This window comes from the organism of the source record quoted next, unplaced genomic scaffold (genome assembly GCF_019419815.1).
Source record: "Pyrus x bretschneideri cultivar Hongxiangsu unplaced genomic scaffold, Pyrus_bretschneideri_v1 Contig47, whole genome shotgun sequence".
Taxonomy (NCBI): Eukaryota; Viridiplantae; Streptophyta; class Magnoliopsida; order Rosales; family Rosaceae; genus Pyrus; species Pyrus x bretschneideri.
In genome coordinates, this window is record NW_025999784.1 from 2,389,601 (window position 1) to 2,404,224 (window position 14,624).

At 36.6% G+C, this 14,624-nt stretch overlaps 2 protein-coding genes across 2 annotated transcripts; both read left to right on the forward strand.

Moving 5' to 3' along the window:
- The first annotated feature begins 519 nt into the window (after positions 1-519).
- On the forward strand, positions 520-9,597 carry LOC125469917 (probable ADP-ribosylation factor GTPase-activating protein AGD14). Its single transcript, XM_048568102.1, is given in 14 exon segments — positions 520-856; positions 971-1,032; positions 3,770-3,857; positions 3,935-3,996; positions 4,080-4,119; positions 4,121-4,177; positions 4,831-5,277; positions 5,760-6,437; positions 6,754-6,882; positions 6,951-7,067; positions 7,170-7,256; positions 8,187-8,319; positions 8,517-8,562; positions 9,258-9,597. Coding segments are annotated over 14 exon segments (2,097 nt in total). The 5' UTR covers positions 520-760; the 3' UTR covers positions 9,313-9,597.
- A 721-nt stretch (positions 9,598-10,318) lies between these two features.
- LOC103939892 (F-box protein SKIP24) lies at positions 10,319-13,700 on the forward strand. Its single transcript, XM_009349997.3, has 5 exons — positions 10,319-10,696; positions 10,782-10,955; positions 11,696-11,858; positions 12,245-12,377; positions 13,233-13,700. The coding sequence occupies exons 1-5, from the start codon at positions 10,467-10,469 to the stop codon at positions 13,256-13,258; spliced, it is 726 nt and encodes a 241-aa protein (XP_009348272.1). The 5' UTR covers positions 10,319-10,466; the 3' UTR covers positions 13,259-13,700.
- Positions 13,701-14,624: the final 924 nt, after the last annotated feature.

Genomic DNA, 14,624 nt, shown 5'->3' on the forward strand with positions numbered 1-14,624 from the left:
TAGTGTATCTTTATTTATCTTTTTTTTTTATTATTAAAATTAAAGTTTTTTTGAATTTCTTGTTAGTTTTCTTTAATTTTAAATACTTACGTATATACTTAATATTACGATACATTGATATTTTTATTGGTAAGTAAGAGGTTTTATGTTTGATTTTTATTAAATACAAATTTGAACCATATTACTATTAGCTTATTGGGAGTCTAAGCTTATCCCCTCACCCTTACTAAAAGTAATATCGTTTGTTAAAAAAAAACTTACTTGTATAAGAATTTATATAAAGACTTCATGCTTAAAAATTGCACTGAATGATTTTCAATTTTATGGACTATTTATGATAAAAATAACTTCTGAAATTCATTTATGCGTCACATTAGTATATAACGTAATTTTGACAAAACTTATTTTCAAATTGTATATTGATCGATTTTTAATTTTCAAGACCACCTTAATATGTCGGCCAAATTCAGGAAATAAAATCCAAAAAATATGACTTAATAAAGGAAAGGCAGAGAGCGCTTTTGCTGTCCAATTGTCGTCGAAGCAGTTGATTCAGATTCGGGAGTGTCGTTCCCCTCTCTCCCAAATTCAAAACCCCAACTGAATCAACCCTAAAGCCTCCTCCTTCCTTCTAGAGAGAGAAAGAAGAGAGGGAGGAGAGAGAGAGAGAGGAGGGAGGAGGGTAGTGCATTTCCACATCCACCCTCCGATTCCGTTCTTCCTTTTCTTCTGGTTCTAGGGTTTTGATTTTGTTTCAGAAATGGGAAGCAGAAAAGAGGAAGAGCGAAACGAGAAGATCATTCGGGGCCTCATGAAGCTCCCTCCTAATCGGCGATGTATCAACTGTAATGGCCTGGTACTCTCCTTTCTCTGTCTCTCTCTTTCTCTAGTTTTCTCGGAAATTTTCGTTTCCGTTTCGATTCTCGCAGCTGGAGGATTTTGTTTAATGCAATTTGGTTTGTATATGCAGGGTCCTCAGTACGTCTGCACGAATTTTTGGACTTTCGTTTGCATGACTTGCAGTGGCATACAGTGAGTTTCTTCATAATCATTTGATCCAGTTTCTTGTTTGTAGTGCATAATGTTTGCCTCCTAGTAAACGTATTCATCCTTCAAATTTTGCGGTCTTGAGATTGCATGCCGGAGTTAGTTTCTGCGTGGAAATAGAAAACCGAAAAGTTTCTCAATTTGCTATGTTTGCCTGAGGCCCTTTTGGTTATAGTATCTAAAATTTGCAACTACTTTACTGAGCTCAAATTATTAGTTAGAAATTTGAGTGGATATCAAAGAACTTCTCTGCTTGCTGCCATCTGTGCAACAATCCCACTAAAATGGATATTGAAGATTGAGGAAAAATATGGGATATTTATTGATTGTATATGTGTACAAGTTTAGTCGACTACAAAAGTTTCAATTTTTAGACCCATAGACAGAGAGTGGAAGGGAAATTATTGCAAGATAGGATTTTCGGTGTTTATAAATCATAATGATCTGGTCAACTGTGTAATGTTTGCAACCCGTTCTGGTTAGTGTGCTTCTTGTTGCAAATCGATGTATAAACTTCATTATCAGCCTCTGCAATTATACATTTCATTTATTTCCTTTTTAAGTGTGTAGAACAAGTTTTACAGTTTTGTAAATGAGAAGTTCTGATGAAAAAACAAGGAAAGTTTTAGGCTACTTATTGAGAAAGAAAGCAATGACCTCTTGAAAGTTTAGCTTATCCTACAAGTAAAAAGAAATTCAACTCTGGGAGATGATTTACAGTGTTTAAATAAGGAAGACATCCGTAAGACCAACTTAGCACTCTAATTATAGAACATCTTATACCAACTTAATACTTGTCCATTTAAATATTGTTCTCATCAAGATCACTTTAGGAAACTTTTTGGCATCAAGTTCCATGCCTAATATGACATCCATAAACTAAACCCGATGTCATTTAAACAGCTATCTCTCTTTCTTGCTCTCCATCCTCTTTTATTGCTGAACATACACAAGACTGTTCTCTTTGGAATGTATTGAAAATAACCGAATGACTGAAGGTCTATGCTCGCAACAAAAATACAATTAATTGTTTATAAAGTGGGCCAAGTTCTTTTTTTGGGGGTTACCTTAACTATAGGAGATGCATGGTACTCATGCAAGTGCCAAAGTTGTCCGTCTGCCTCCATTATAATCACTTTGGGCTTGGGAATGTGCTGGATTGTTGAGTTCCCTCTTAGGCCATTCACTAAGTGCTTTTGGGCTGTCTAAATGTTCTATAATAAGGATGCTGGCCCAACTAAACAAGTGTCAAGGATTTTGTACTTAGGTTTAAATCATGCTTTCAGTGGATTTGGTGTGAAAACTGTACCATTACCCACACGAAATTTAGTTTTTTTTTAAGCTCTTACCTAGCCAAAACATAGCAAACTTCAAAGCCCTTTTAGTATTTAAGAGTAAACTAGGTTTCTTAGGTTGAATTCTTTTGGTTAGTTGCATAGAATATGTGATAGGTTCTAAACCGTCCGATATCATAACCGAGCAGGGATTTTTTAATTTTTCTTTTATCAGTGTCTTTCAGCTATGCATGTTGGGTGAAGATTGCCTCTTCATTTCACTTTTTCTGTTGTAAACTTCTTTTGAAGATAAATGTATTGAAAGTCCTTTTAGAGATGGATCAACTATAAATTACCTAAGGTGGCATTGTGCACAGGCCAGCTGTGTGCTTCATTATGAAATCATGATTGTTAAATTGCCGTACTTTTAATTCAGAATTATTGCTCTTTAGATCAAGCTTTTGAATGGAAATATATTTATGTATGCCCGGATGATTAATTCTTAGAGTTTGACAGTTATCACTACCCTTTTTCCAACCTTCAGTACCGTTCATGGTAAAGTGAGTCTTTGAACCTTGAGCACATTGATGCCTAAAGTTCTGTTTGGATGCAGGATTTAGGCTAAATGATGCAGGCCAAGGACCAAAGGTGTTTTGTAGGTATAATGCATGTGTCTAGCTTTAAATTTGTAGCTTATGGAATTCCTAGGTTAATGACATTTTATGAAACCATTTAGTTTTTTAGGAGTTATATTGTAAGCCTTTATTTTTTTATGTCTTTTCATATTATTCACTTTAAGTTGTAAGCCTATAAATACTTGTATATGTAAACAAGAAGGGAAAAGGTTGTTTGAATTATCGTATTGATATTTGAGTTGTTAAGTCGTTTTTATGTGCCTTTCTCTTGTTTAAGAGTTTTCAGATTTGTTCTTTCTTGTGTCTACGTCGTAGGCTGGTACTAGAACCAAAGTTTTTAGGGTTTTTAGGTCTCTCCTCGCACTACGAGATAGTGGACCCTACCTATCCGTTGTATCTTTTATTTTATTTCGTTTCTATCCGCTGCGCCCTGCATCACTAAATTAGTTAGAAATGCACTACAAAACATTAGATAAAGGGATTGAAAATGCAATACATGAGCATTACAAAGCCACTATACAAAGGATTTTCAAATTACTCCTTTGAAGTAGTCATTTATAAATCCCTCTCAGTGCAGTGCATCTAGCCATTTCAAATCCATCTATCTAAGGTTTTGTAGCGCATTTCTTATTTATGTAGCCTAAATGCATCATCCATACACAACATAAATGTAGTTTCCTTCAAGTAAGCACCGTGTGTCCACTTGTATTTTAATGATGCGGGACTTTCCCTGTTTGGCATGTTGTACTTATGCTCTGTCCACTTTTCATTTCTTTTCCCAAATCGAATCATACATATTATTTTGTGATATAGTCGGGAATTTACTCATCGTGTGAAGTCAGTATCCATGTCCAAATTTACTTCACAAGAAGTTGAAGCCCTCCAAAATGGTGGTAACCAGGTACATGCTGAATTCTCATTTTCTTTGGAAGAAAATGTTTGCTTGTTTTTATTCTAATGGGCATTCACTCTTATCAGCGTGCAAGGGAAATTTATTTGAAGGATTGGGACCTTCAAAGGCAACGATTGCCAGACAGCAAGTAATAGTTATATGATTTATTGCTACAGTGTTCAGCATGTGCATTTGTGGGGTGTACACTTATGTTATGTTTTCTTCTTGCAGTAAGGCTGATAAAATCCGTGAGTTCATAAGAAGTGTATACTGTAGATAAGAAATATACTGGAGGAAGGACCTCTGAAAAGCCTCCAAGAGACATGCAGGTAATAGTATGGATTAAAATAGTGATATGGGCAGATATATTGATAGTTTGGATTTGCACAAATATCAGTGGTAACATTGATATTTCTGAAAATGAAAAAGTCAGATGTTTTTGGGAACTATTATTGGCACTCCAATAATCTAATTGTGCACTCCTCACAAGAGTATTTTTCTTTGTAAGTATAGAAAGTTTGGAGTGCACAATTAGATGTTTGGAGTGCTAATAACAATTTCCACATAAGAGTATTCATTGTGTATCCGTGCTAAATTGAGGTACATAATTGAGAGAGTGAAAATGCATTGGGAGGGCCCATGATATTATTTACTTATGCTTCTATTTCACTGAACTAAGAAAATATTTATTTGTAATACTGCAGAAAAATTGACTATAACCAAAAAGCATTTTCGTAATTGTCCAGTTAATTTGCTTCTTGGGGCATAACAGCGGCCTCCTCCTGTTCTTATTTGGTTCCATTGAAGAAATTACAAAACAACTAATTAGTTTTTCTCTTTAAGATTCAGATACATCATGCACATCATCAAAAGAACAGAATGAATTGGCTGTAACTGTATACACCAATAATCTCCTATTGTTACACTTTGACTTATTTTGTTCTGCAAAGATTATGGGCCTAATTTGTGCTATTCCTTGCAGACCCATAGAATCCGTGAAGATGAGATGAGACGTGCTAGTTCTTATCATTCCTATTCTCAAAGTCCACCTTATGACTATCAGTATGAAGATAGACGGTATGGAAAACAAGCTGCTGCACTTACCAGGAAGCCTGGTTCTGATCGAGGTCGATATGAAGGAAAGATGTCGAGTTTTGTTTACAGTGCCGGTCGTTTAAGTGAGCAAATGTATGAAGACAGGTTTGCAAATGAGGGCTCTGGTTCAAGAGCTTCAGATTTCTCTGTGTCAAGTGGAGGTGATGTGTCTAGATCTGGAGTACAGTCTCCTAATTTTCAGAAGGACACTGGATCCAGCAGCCCCACTTTTGTGCCTTCATGGGATAATCTAACTGAAGTAAGACACCAAGCAAAAGATACACATCCAGAGGCAATTGTCAAGAGAGATGCAGCAGGGATATCCTGTCCGCAGGTCGTTTTCTTGTAGACTTGGTTATACCATTAAAAAAGATTAGCCGTATCCAAGGTTCTTATTAAAACTACAGCTGTGTACCTTTTAATATTCTCATAGGACGGACACACTACCCTATTTGTTTGTGTTTGTATATATATATATATATATATATTAATGTTATATATATTTCTGTAGCATTGAATTTAACTGGTTTTGGGACGTACAGGGGAAACTTTAAGATTGGATCGTAAGTTCATGTAATCAATGATTTGGGTCATGTTTTCTTTGGATAGGCATTTGTCACTCAATTAGTTAAGTGGAGTCATTTCCCCATTTTATTAGTGCTATGTTAATTGGTGTGCGTACCTTCATTTTCTGCTTTTGTCCGTATGTATATGTGCATTATCCTATCTAATTAACTTCATTTCTATTTGATAATCATATTATGCTGCCCCTAGTTTTTTCATCACCTGACATCAGTTGCTTGTTTGCTTGTTCAGAGAACTGCATCCTTAGGAAATTTTGTCTCAGCGGATAGCTATTCCATGTCTCCCAAGTCATTTAATTCAGGCAGTTTAACAAATGCTGTCGAACCTGAACAAGCTACTGGAATCCTCCCGGATAAATCCACCTCTTTAACGGGATCATCTCATCTTGGCAGTAGTGATAGCTTGGATCTTTTCAAGGCCCCAGTTAAACCAGAAGTCTCTTCTGCAGCCTTTTCCATTGATTTGTTCCAGTTACCAGCAGCATCTTCGTCTCCATCCGTAGATTTGTTTCAACCGTCTTTATCATCTTCCAACTCATGTATGAATATGGACCAGCCTCAAGTTTTCCGACCTTCCTTGGAGTTATTTGCTGACTTTCCTCAGCAGCAGTCAACTCCAACCTTGGATAAACAAGTAGCTGAGGCTGCCCCTAAAAATGAAGGATGGGCAACGTTTGATACGCCTCAGCCCTCAGCTTCCTTTCCATCCTCCGAAAATATGACCCTTGAAAATATAGCTTCCAATGGTGGAGGTTCTATTGGAAATTTTGAAGCATTCTCGTCATCAAACACAAGCATGCAATGGCCATCATTTGAGTACTCTAGTAGTCATAGACCGTTTTCAGATGTTTCTAGTCCATGGAGTGATAGTTTGCACAATGTCACAGATCCCAATACTGGAAGCGCACAGGTAAGCATCTTATGATCAAACTACCCCTGCACCAATTCATTATTTGGCTTTTCAGAAGGATGGTTTTTAATGGGTGGTTGGTTTCATAACTTCTAAGGCTGAGCTCCATGGAGAATGTCGACCTGATTTCTTTCAAAGTTATTTTCTTTCTTTTGGTGGATAAACTTGTCTAAAAGATCATGATGGCATTCTATGTGCTTAACACCCCCTTGAATTTTTTAATTTTTTTATTATAATGAATATAAAGTTTCCTTAACATAGTGGCATGCCTTAATATGAAGGAATGTAATCAGGTTGATATGTTATTTTTGAGTAGTCATGGAATGCTTTTGAAGATTCTATTGGACACCTTCCATCGGAGGTGGCTGAAAAGGGCAGTGAGCCAGGAGCAACTGACAAGCTTTCGTCAGCTGGTGACCGTGATTTTGGGTTAAGAATCTCCGAGGTTTCTGCGTCAACCTTATATTTCTCTCAAATTATTTATTTTCTTCCACTGATGGAATTCGCTTGCAGGAATCTAGTAAAGATGGGATTCAGGGAGCTGTTTCTCAAGGTGAACCCCACGATCCAAGTCTGCCACTACATGCTGTGTTGGGGCAATCATATACTCCACAAGTGCTTCCTCAAATGGTTTTTACTCTTCTATTTCCTTCAGCATCTTTCCTGTGATTTGTTTAATGGAATCTGCTTAGTTGTATCCTAATCTCTTTTGTCCCACTCCTAAAATTACAGGGAGAAATTAAGTCACATGCCACCGACCACAAATCAAATAACCCATTTGATCTTCCTTATGATACAGATCTGGATCAGAACAGTATGGTATGTTTTTGTTAGTTATTGCATCAGGATTGCCATTTTTCCTTTGTTCTTATAGTGAAATTGTGTTTCTATTATAGTGCATTGTTCCCTATTTCTATTTTTCTATTAGCTTTATGTGAGTGTTTGTGTGTTTGCATGAGAATTTTGAATGTGGAAGCTGATTAAGGGCATGCGTGGAGTGATGCTATTATTTGTTTACCATATCTGTCAACTGTCAGAGAAAACCGAGTCAAGGATAACCATAGCATGATGCTTGGTTGCTAGCGGAAATGAAGTGTACTTCCTGTAAAAGTTGTGAATTGATAACTAAAGTCAATATTTGACATCAAAACTGTATTTTCTGTGAAAGAAGAGTTCTATTAGTGTAATAAATGCTGCAGACTACATATGCCTCTTAAGATCCAGTCTCTGAAAATTAAATATGATACCATTCTAGTTAGTTGACCGCGTTCAGTTTTATTTAGACTAATTCATGGCTTAAAAGTGTGGCGGGATAAGACACTTGTTGCATGTTTTATTCTCCCAGTAATGTAATGTAATTTAAATCTTATGGGCAAGTCACACTGGAAGTGGTGTGATTGATAGACTGGAATAAGTTGGTACCAATCAGCCATTTAGTACTACGGTCTAGTGGTATTCCTTCTCACATGTAAGTTAGTTCTTAGGTTTGATTCTCGCCAAAGGCAATTTGAACCACATTATTGCTAGCCCATTGAGAGGCTAAGCCCACCCCCCTCCCTCTTATTGTAGATACTATCGTTTGTTCAAAAAAAAAAAAAAAAAGGTTGGTACTAATCAGTGTCTACCATATTATTCTTAGACTGTATCATGTTTCAATTAAATTAAAGAAGGATTTGGAATGGAGTTTTCTATCAGACGTATACAATTCTTAGATTTCTCGGTTCTAATTTTGTCTTGTGTCTCTTTCAGTTTTTGGACATGAACTCCTTACAAGCCTCTCTCCCAAATGATCATTTGCAATCCTCTTTCTTTGATGAATCTCAGGCATGGTTTCCGCAAAATCCAGTGTCTGGGATGCCGTATATTCCAGCTGCAGCAGAAGGTAAGCTTTTCAGTGCCAGCAAAGCTACATTCCTTTCTCCTTTGTTTTGTTCCTGCAACTATTGCCAACCAGGGTTGCATATTTTTTAATCCAACGGCTGTTGGATGCATCATATTGGTTGCCACAGAAAACTGCAGGACCATTGAAATATTAACAATCTTATCTTTTTCATTCGTTTCAATTTTGATTTGATGTAGGTGGCTTGACGTATGCGCCAGGGCAGGCACATAGTTCTCAGATTCCGTAAGTTTATGTTCTACTCTCTATTTTTTAGCCTCTCCATTATCTTTGAGACAGGTTTTGCAGACCCATGATATTCTCATTTTTGTATGGTTATAAACTTCATATGGTTAGAGGATCACCAAACTATCACCAAAGCCGGATAATAATAAGGTTGACATCGTGTAATAACTAGGTGAGGAAGGACGAATGATGTTGATGGAAGTGGGCCTCTAACACGCGAGAAACTTAGGTAGGGCTGCCTACTACTACTAGGGCAGCTCACAGTGTGCTTTTGTGAGAGGTCCATTACGGGCTATGGATGATGTGGTCAGAGTGTTCCTACAGAATTTTTCTCCTCGTACAGAGGTATCTGATTGAGTCGCGAGGGAATGTGCAAACGAAAATCATTTCTGATTCATCTTTACATATAACCAGTTCCGACAGGTTTAAGGAACATGTTCGAACGAGGTTGTGAGTTAATTAAAACACCATTCTTTGAAATGTATTGGATGAAAACCCGATGTAAGCGTGTCAGGTGATGTATCTACTTCGAGTCACTACTTAGAGATTGCCTTAGCGGATAGGTTGAATGTCCAGACTACAGTACGACGATACTAGATAGAGTTTAGAAACTCAAATTGGCCGGCGTTGAGGAAGTGCTTGATGCTTGACATTGTCGCCGTCTTGGATTAATGTGAAGTTGCTTGTTTTTGCAGGAACGGCCCTACACAGGAACCTGTCGCGTCTATCGGAGGAAATCCTTTTGCATAGGATCATAGAGGCCAGAATAGTCTCTGGAATCATTCAGTTGGTAGTGTAACTTCGTCATTGAATCCGTACGCCGTCGTTTTATTCAGTAGGACGGACAATTCTCATGGTATTTATTTGTTGAAATAAAAGTTTGCCATGAATAAATATTTTTCGGCCTGTTTGATATAACCGTTTCGAATTCCAGTATGTGTTTGTATTGACAGGTACAATGTGCTTATATTTCTCTCTGTATTTCTTTTACGTGTTCTTTATTTTTCTTTTCAGTACAATTCGTTTACGTGGTCATGTGCGTTGTTTCTGTTTAATTTATTCTCATGCAAGAATCATGTGTATTTCTACGGCCGAACGAAAACCAAATGACTGCATAAATTAAACATTACTCCAAAAATCAAGAAGTGTTAAAGTGTAATAGAAGAAAGAAATCAAAATTCAAATGGATTAATCATTCCATGAATTAATATGTAAATGAAAGATAAGACTACTTTTAAAATGACTGAAAGCGTTTTAAAATGACTGAAAATGCTTTTGATGAAAATATTATTGAAACTAATATTTAATAAAAATGTAAGTAAATCATGGAAAAAAAACTTGATGTGCACCACATAATTAGTGTTTTTTGTAGTAAACATTTCAAGTACTTTTGGAATCTAAAAAATATATGTTTTCTAAAATTTCTTTCAGTCATTTTGAAAACTCTCAAATGGTAGTGCTTTTAAAACGAGTGAAAGCACTTTTGGAGATATTTTTTTGAACCAACCCTTGGTAGAAACGCAAGTGAAATCTCGAAAAGTACTTGGTTTTTGGAACTCAAAAATATTTTCTCTAAAATATTATATGCTGCTTCTAAAAAGTATTTAAATGCTTCTGAAACCCAAAATTATTTTTTCTGAAAGCGCTTATGGTTATTTTAAAAATACTTCTAAACGATTAAAGTGAAAAGATTCCTACTTAATTAAATAAAACATTCCCTTTTTCTATATTTTCCAACCGTGTGTCAACGGTGTAGGAGGACCGATTGACAAAATAGTTAAATAAATCATGATCAAGTGAGTCGGTTGGGGAGGTTTGATAACAGTCGGCGGGGGACTGAAAATAAACACCACCGTGGACGACGGCTTGTTCAGCTACGCAACCACCAGAGACCGTTAAGTTCAATGTCAGCTCTCCCGGATGAGTTGTGGAGGCGAATTCTAGAAATCGGCGTTCAAGGCGGCAGTTTCAGCTACAAGGACCTCTGCCGTATATCAATCTCCTCTGCGCGCCTCCGCCGCTTATCCGACGAAGACTCCCTATGGTCCCACCTCCTCTCCTCCGATTTACCTACTTCTTCTTCCTCGATTACCTCCCCAAATCCATCAACCTCTAAATCCCTCTACAAAATCAGGTAAAGATTTAATTTGTTGTTTTTTAAATTCAGCTACTTGAAAATGTAAATTTGAAAATTGTGTGTTTTGGTTTTCATTTTTTAGGTTTGAGAGAGAGAGGGATAAGAAAATGGCGGCGCATCGGAGGGCGGTTTTGAGGAAGGAGAGTCAGGTTGTAGAACGGTCTATGAAGCTCCGAGAGATGGAGGCTCGATTGGCCGAAGAGACTCAGAAAATGCAAGCAGCACTTACTGAGCTCTCAAATTTGAGCAGGATTAGGTAATTAGTTTACTGTTTTTTCTTTTTCTTTTGATAATCTGTGAATTAATTTGAGTTTGATAGAGAATTAGAAATACATGTATGTGTACAGAAACTTTGAAATCTGTTTGGTTTTTCGGAAACTTTCATATGGTTAATTTGTTTTCATGATTTGTATTATCCCAAAAATTGATGCATAAGAAGTTAATTGTAATCTGATATGATTAGATCTGCATACTACATTTTGAAAACTAGTACTTAGCAAGAGTTGTAGCTATTATACCAATTCAGAGAGCATGGAACACGTCGATTATCGTTTACATATTCAGAGCCTGTGCACATTAGGAGAACAAAGGAGTACCCGTACCATCACCATGAGACCATTGATTTCAATTCTTGCCCTCCCCTAGCGGAGAACAAAGGAGTACCGTGATACGGTTAGGGAGCTTGGTCAATAACAACTTGAGGTGAGAGCTTGTAGCTCTAGTGATAGAGTATTGGAATTCAATTCTTGCGCTCCCCTACTCAAGCCTCCAGCCTCTGTTATACCGAAAAGAATAAAAAGGAACAGCACAAGAGGCTGAGAGTCATATCATGCTCCCGAACCTTTGTCCATGGAAGTACACCATTACTTTTTTTTTTTTTTTTTTAATGCAGTTTTATAATTTTTTTCTGGAACTTTAATTTTCTTTTCCCTTTTTTATCATTTTTTACGAGTATGTTTATGTCAGTATGTTTTATTGCCCGATTGCTTGTTTCAGGCAAGCTTCAGTTGCATTGAATGTGTGGCAGCCAGAGATCATCCGGGGTAGACAAAAACAAATAGTGGAGCAATGTGTAGTACCTGTTGAGTCTCGGTTCCATTCCCTTGAAATGGAGCTCAAGCTCTGCAAGCAGCACATTTTAGGGTTAGAAAAAGCCCATGTAAGTCCGATAATGTTGCTTCACCTTGAAACTATGGTAATAAATTGTTGTATTCAATTACAATCTCATGAGGCAAAATGTTAGATCGTGGGAAATTTTTAGAGTATTCGTAAGTGTTTCACATATTGACACACTCATAAAACTGTTACTTTCATAGTCAATCCGTTCGAATAAATTATCTCATTCAAACCTTAAGAACTAACTAATGAAATCATTGATACCTCAATAACTTAGCTATTTTATCAGGCTCTTATACAAAGTATGTGGAATGTAAATGTGTAAAATTTAATAAGGTGCCGTCTTATAATCATGCCATATTGCTTCTTGTGTTTTTTTCAAGGATTATAGAAGTATGTTTTTTATGCTTTTGAATTTTCTCGCTTCAGAAAGATGAGAAACGAAGGCTTGCTTTGGTGGAAGAAGAGCTGCAGTCAATGAGATATCACCCTTTAAGAAATCACGAGCAAATCAATTGCAGGGACATTGAATATAACATCAAGAGAAAAAAGTTAAAAAGATGTAAGGGTCAAAGTTTTGCTTTTGGCTGCTTCAAATCTCTTTGCTTGCCGTCAGGCTTTTAAGCTTCTTTTTAGTTCTTGAAACATATGATTCTTCATATCTTGGCCTTTTAAGCTTCTTTTTGATAAAGGCATGATTGACTACAAACTAAGCATATCGTAGAGGGTCTTTACTCCCAAGGTGCATTGGCCGTCAAATTTATTTTTTAGGACTTTGGATGTTTTTACCAGGCATTTGTGATGTTATCTTTTGCTTTCATACATATCCACTTGGCTAGATTTCCACAATATAGTAAATTTATTCTTTATGTTGCCCATTTCATTCATTTCGATCTAATGTTTATGGTTTTCTGCTTCTGTTATTGATGATAACCAGTATCAGAGGATTAGGATTTATCTTAGGAGTATATGAAATCAAATGTTCTGAGTACTTGTGGAGATGTGCCAATGGCCTTCAGGATTAAAATTTGTAATTTTCCTTGGTCACGGCATTACCAAAATAATATAACTGCATATAAAACGATCGAGTGCACAGTGCTTGTAGGGTACTAGAATTTGCGACAAAAACAATGTCTGAATTGTTGCATTCTTTCTTGTTCCTGGGTGGTAATTTTGTTGTCTGCATAGAACTTTTGCTTTGAAATGCTATGGAAGTCAGATACCCTTGTTTAGGTCGATTAATTGTCTTGTATGTGTAGTATTATCTAAATCTTTGTCGTCGTGTTTAAGTACTTAGTTTCCAAATCAGACCTTCTCAAGGACGTCTGAACCTATATTGCACACTTTCCAACATAAGCTGTGTCATTGTGTGCACGTTCTGATGGAAAGCAAAATACTAACACCCGACGTTGTTCAGGTCATGGTCAGGGGAGAAAACCTTAGATGCGGGGAGGGTTCTTTCTTCAACAACACCACAGCATGTCAACTGGCATCAGGGGCGCCAGGTTTCTTTCGATGATTCCGTAGCATGCTGCTTGGCAGGCGACTGAACCAGTTGGCAGTTGGCAATAATATTGCAATTGGTTCATGGCTAAGTCATCTTGATTCGTATTCAAACAAGTTACCTGTGATCACTGTTCTAAAAAGGAGCCTGGGCGGTGCTCAGGCGCTAGGCGGAGGTTGGGCGTCCCAATCAGGTCTTGGGCGTTTTGATGAAGCCTCTAGGCGGTTAAGGATTTGATGATAATTTTTTTGTAAAATAATTTTGGACCTTCTTATAAAATAACTTTGAATACATATTTCATTTTTTGTACTTAATCAACTGTAGCCACTTATTTATATGTTTTTATTGTTATATGATATATTTAGAGAACTGTTATCGGTATTTTAAAATCTTATTTTACACTCCTCACAGTATGTATTTTTCTTTCTAATTATAGAAAGTTTAGAGTGCGAAATTAGATTAATGCCAATAATAATTCGCTAAATTTAAATATAACTAAAAACCCTCTTAAGATCCTAGGCGCTAGACACCTGCCCACCGTCCGACTAGCGTCTAACATTTTTTAGAACCTTGCATATGATTCTACGACCCCTTTATGTGTAATCAGATGACCAACACCAGAAAATTCATGCTAAAACTTAGAGCATGTTTAGAAGTGTTTGTTTTTTTAATAGTTAAAAGTGCTTTCAAATCACCAAAAATGTTTCTAATCATATTTGACATAAAAAGTTAGAGGTGTGCTCCAAAGAGCATTTGAAGTGCCTTTTCAGAAAGCACTTGCATTTTTATTTAAAAGTTTCATAGTGTTTCTAATAGAAGAGATGTTACTAGAAACATTTAAGATCATAAGTAATTTTAAAGAAGCATTTCCAACCGGGCTTAAGCTACTTTATGGTGATAATCATGCTAATAATGTTATCATTCCTAACATACCAAGCGTTTCTAACCCACAAGAAATGAAAATGTGAGTGAGTCTCACGTTGAAATTAGTTTAGGATTTAGGGTTGAGATGTATTAAGAAATCATTCTTAAGGACTTCATTTAATAGTCTCGTGTGTTTTTTCATATATAGAGCAAAAGAAAATCAGCCACCGAATTATATGTTAACCAAAAGTAGGACCATAGGAGGTTCACGAGGAGAGAAACAAAGGGTAGGAGGAGAGTGTGAAGTTGCCATTTCTGGTGATCTGCATGTGCATGGCACGTGACGATGTATAAGAGAGAGAAAATACAAAGTTCGGACAAAGATCATCTCCAAATCTCATTCGTCCAATCATCAGGCAATCTGAACCACTTAATTGAATA

Bases quoted from the DNA above. Each gene is read 5' to 3' on its own strand.
- LOC103939892 (XM_009349997.3), top strand. From the start codon at position 10,467: ATGTCAGCTCTCCCGGATGAGTTGTGGAGGCGAATTCTAGAAATCGGC. The intron at 10,956-11,695 runs GTAATTAGTTTA...TGCTTGTTTCAG, and splicing joins TCAAATTTGAGCAGGATTAG to GCAAGCTTCAGTTGCATTGA. The intron at 11,859-12,244 runs GTAAGTCCGATA...TTCTCGCTTCAG, and splicing joins TAGGGTTAGAAAAAGCCCAT to AAAGATGAGAAACGAAGGCT.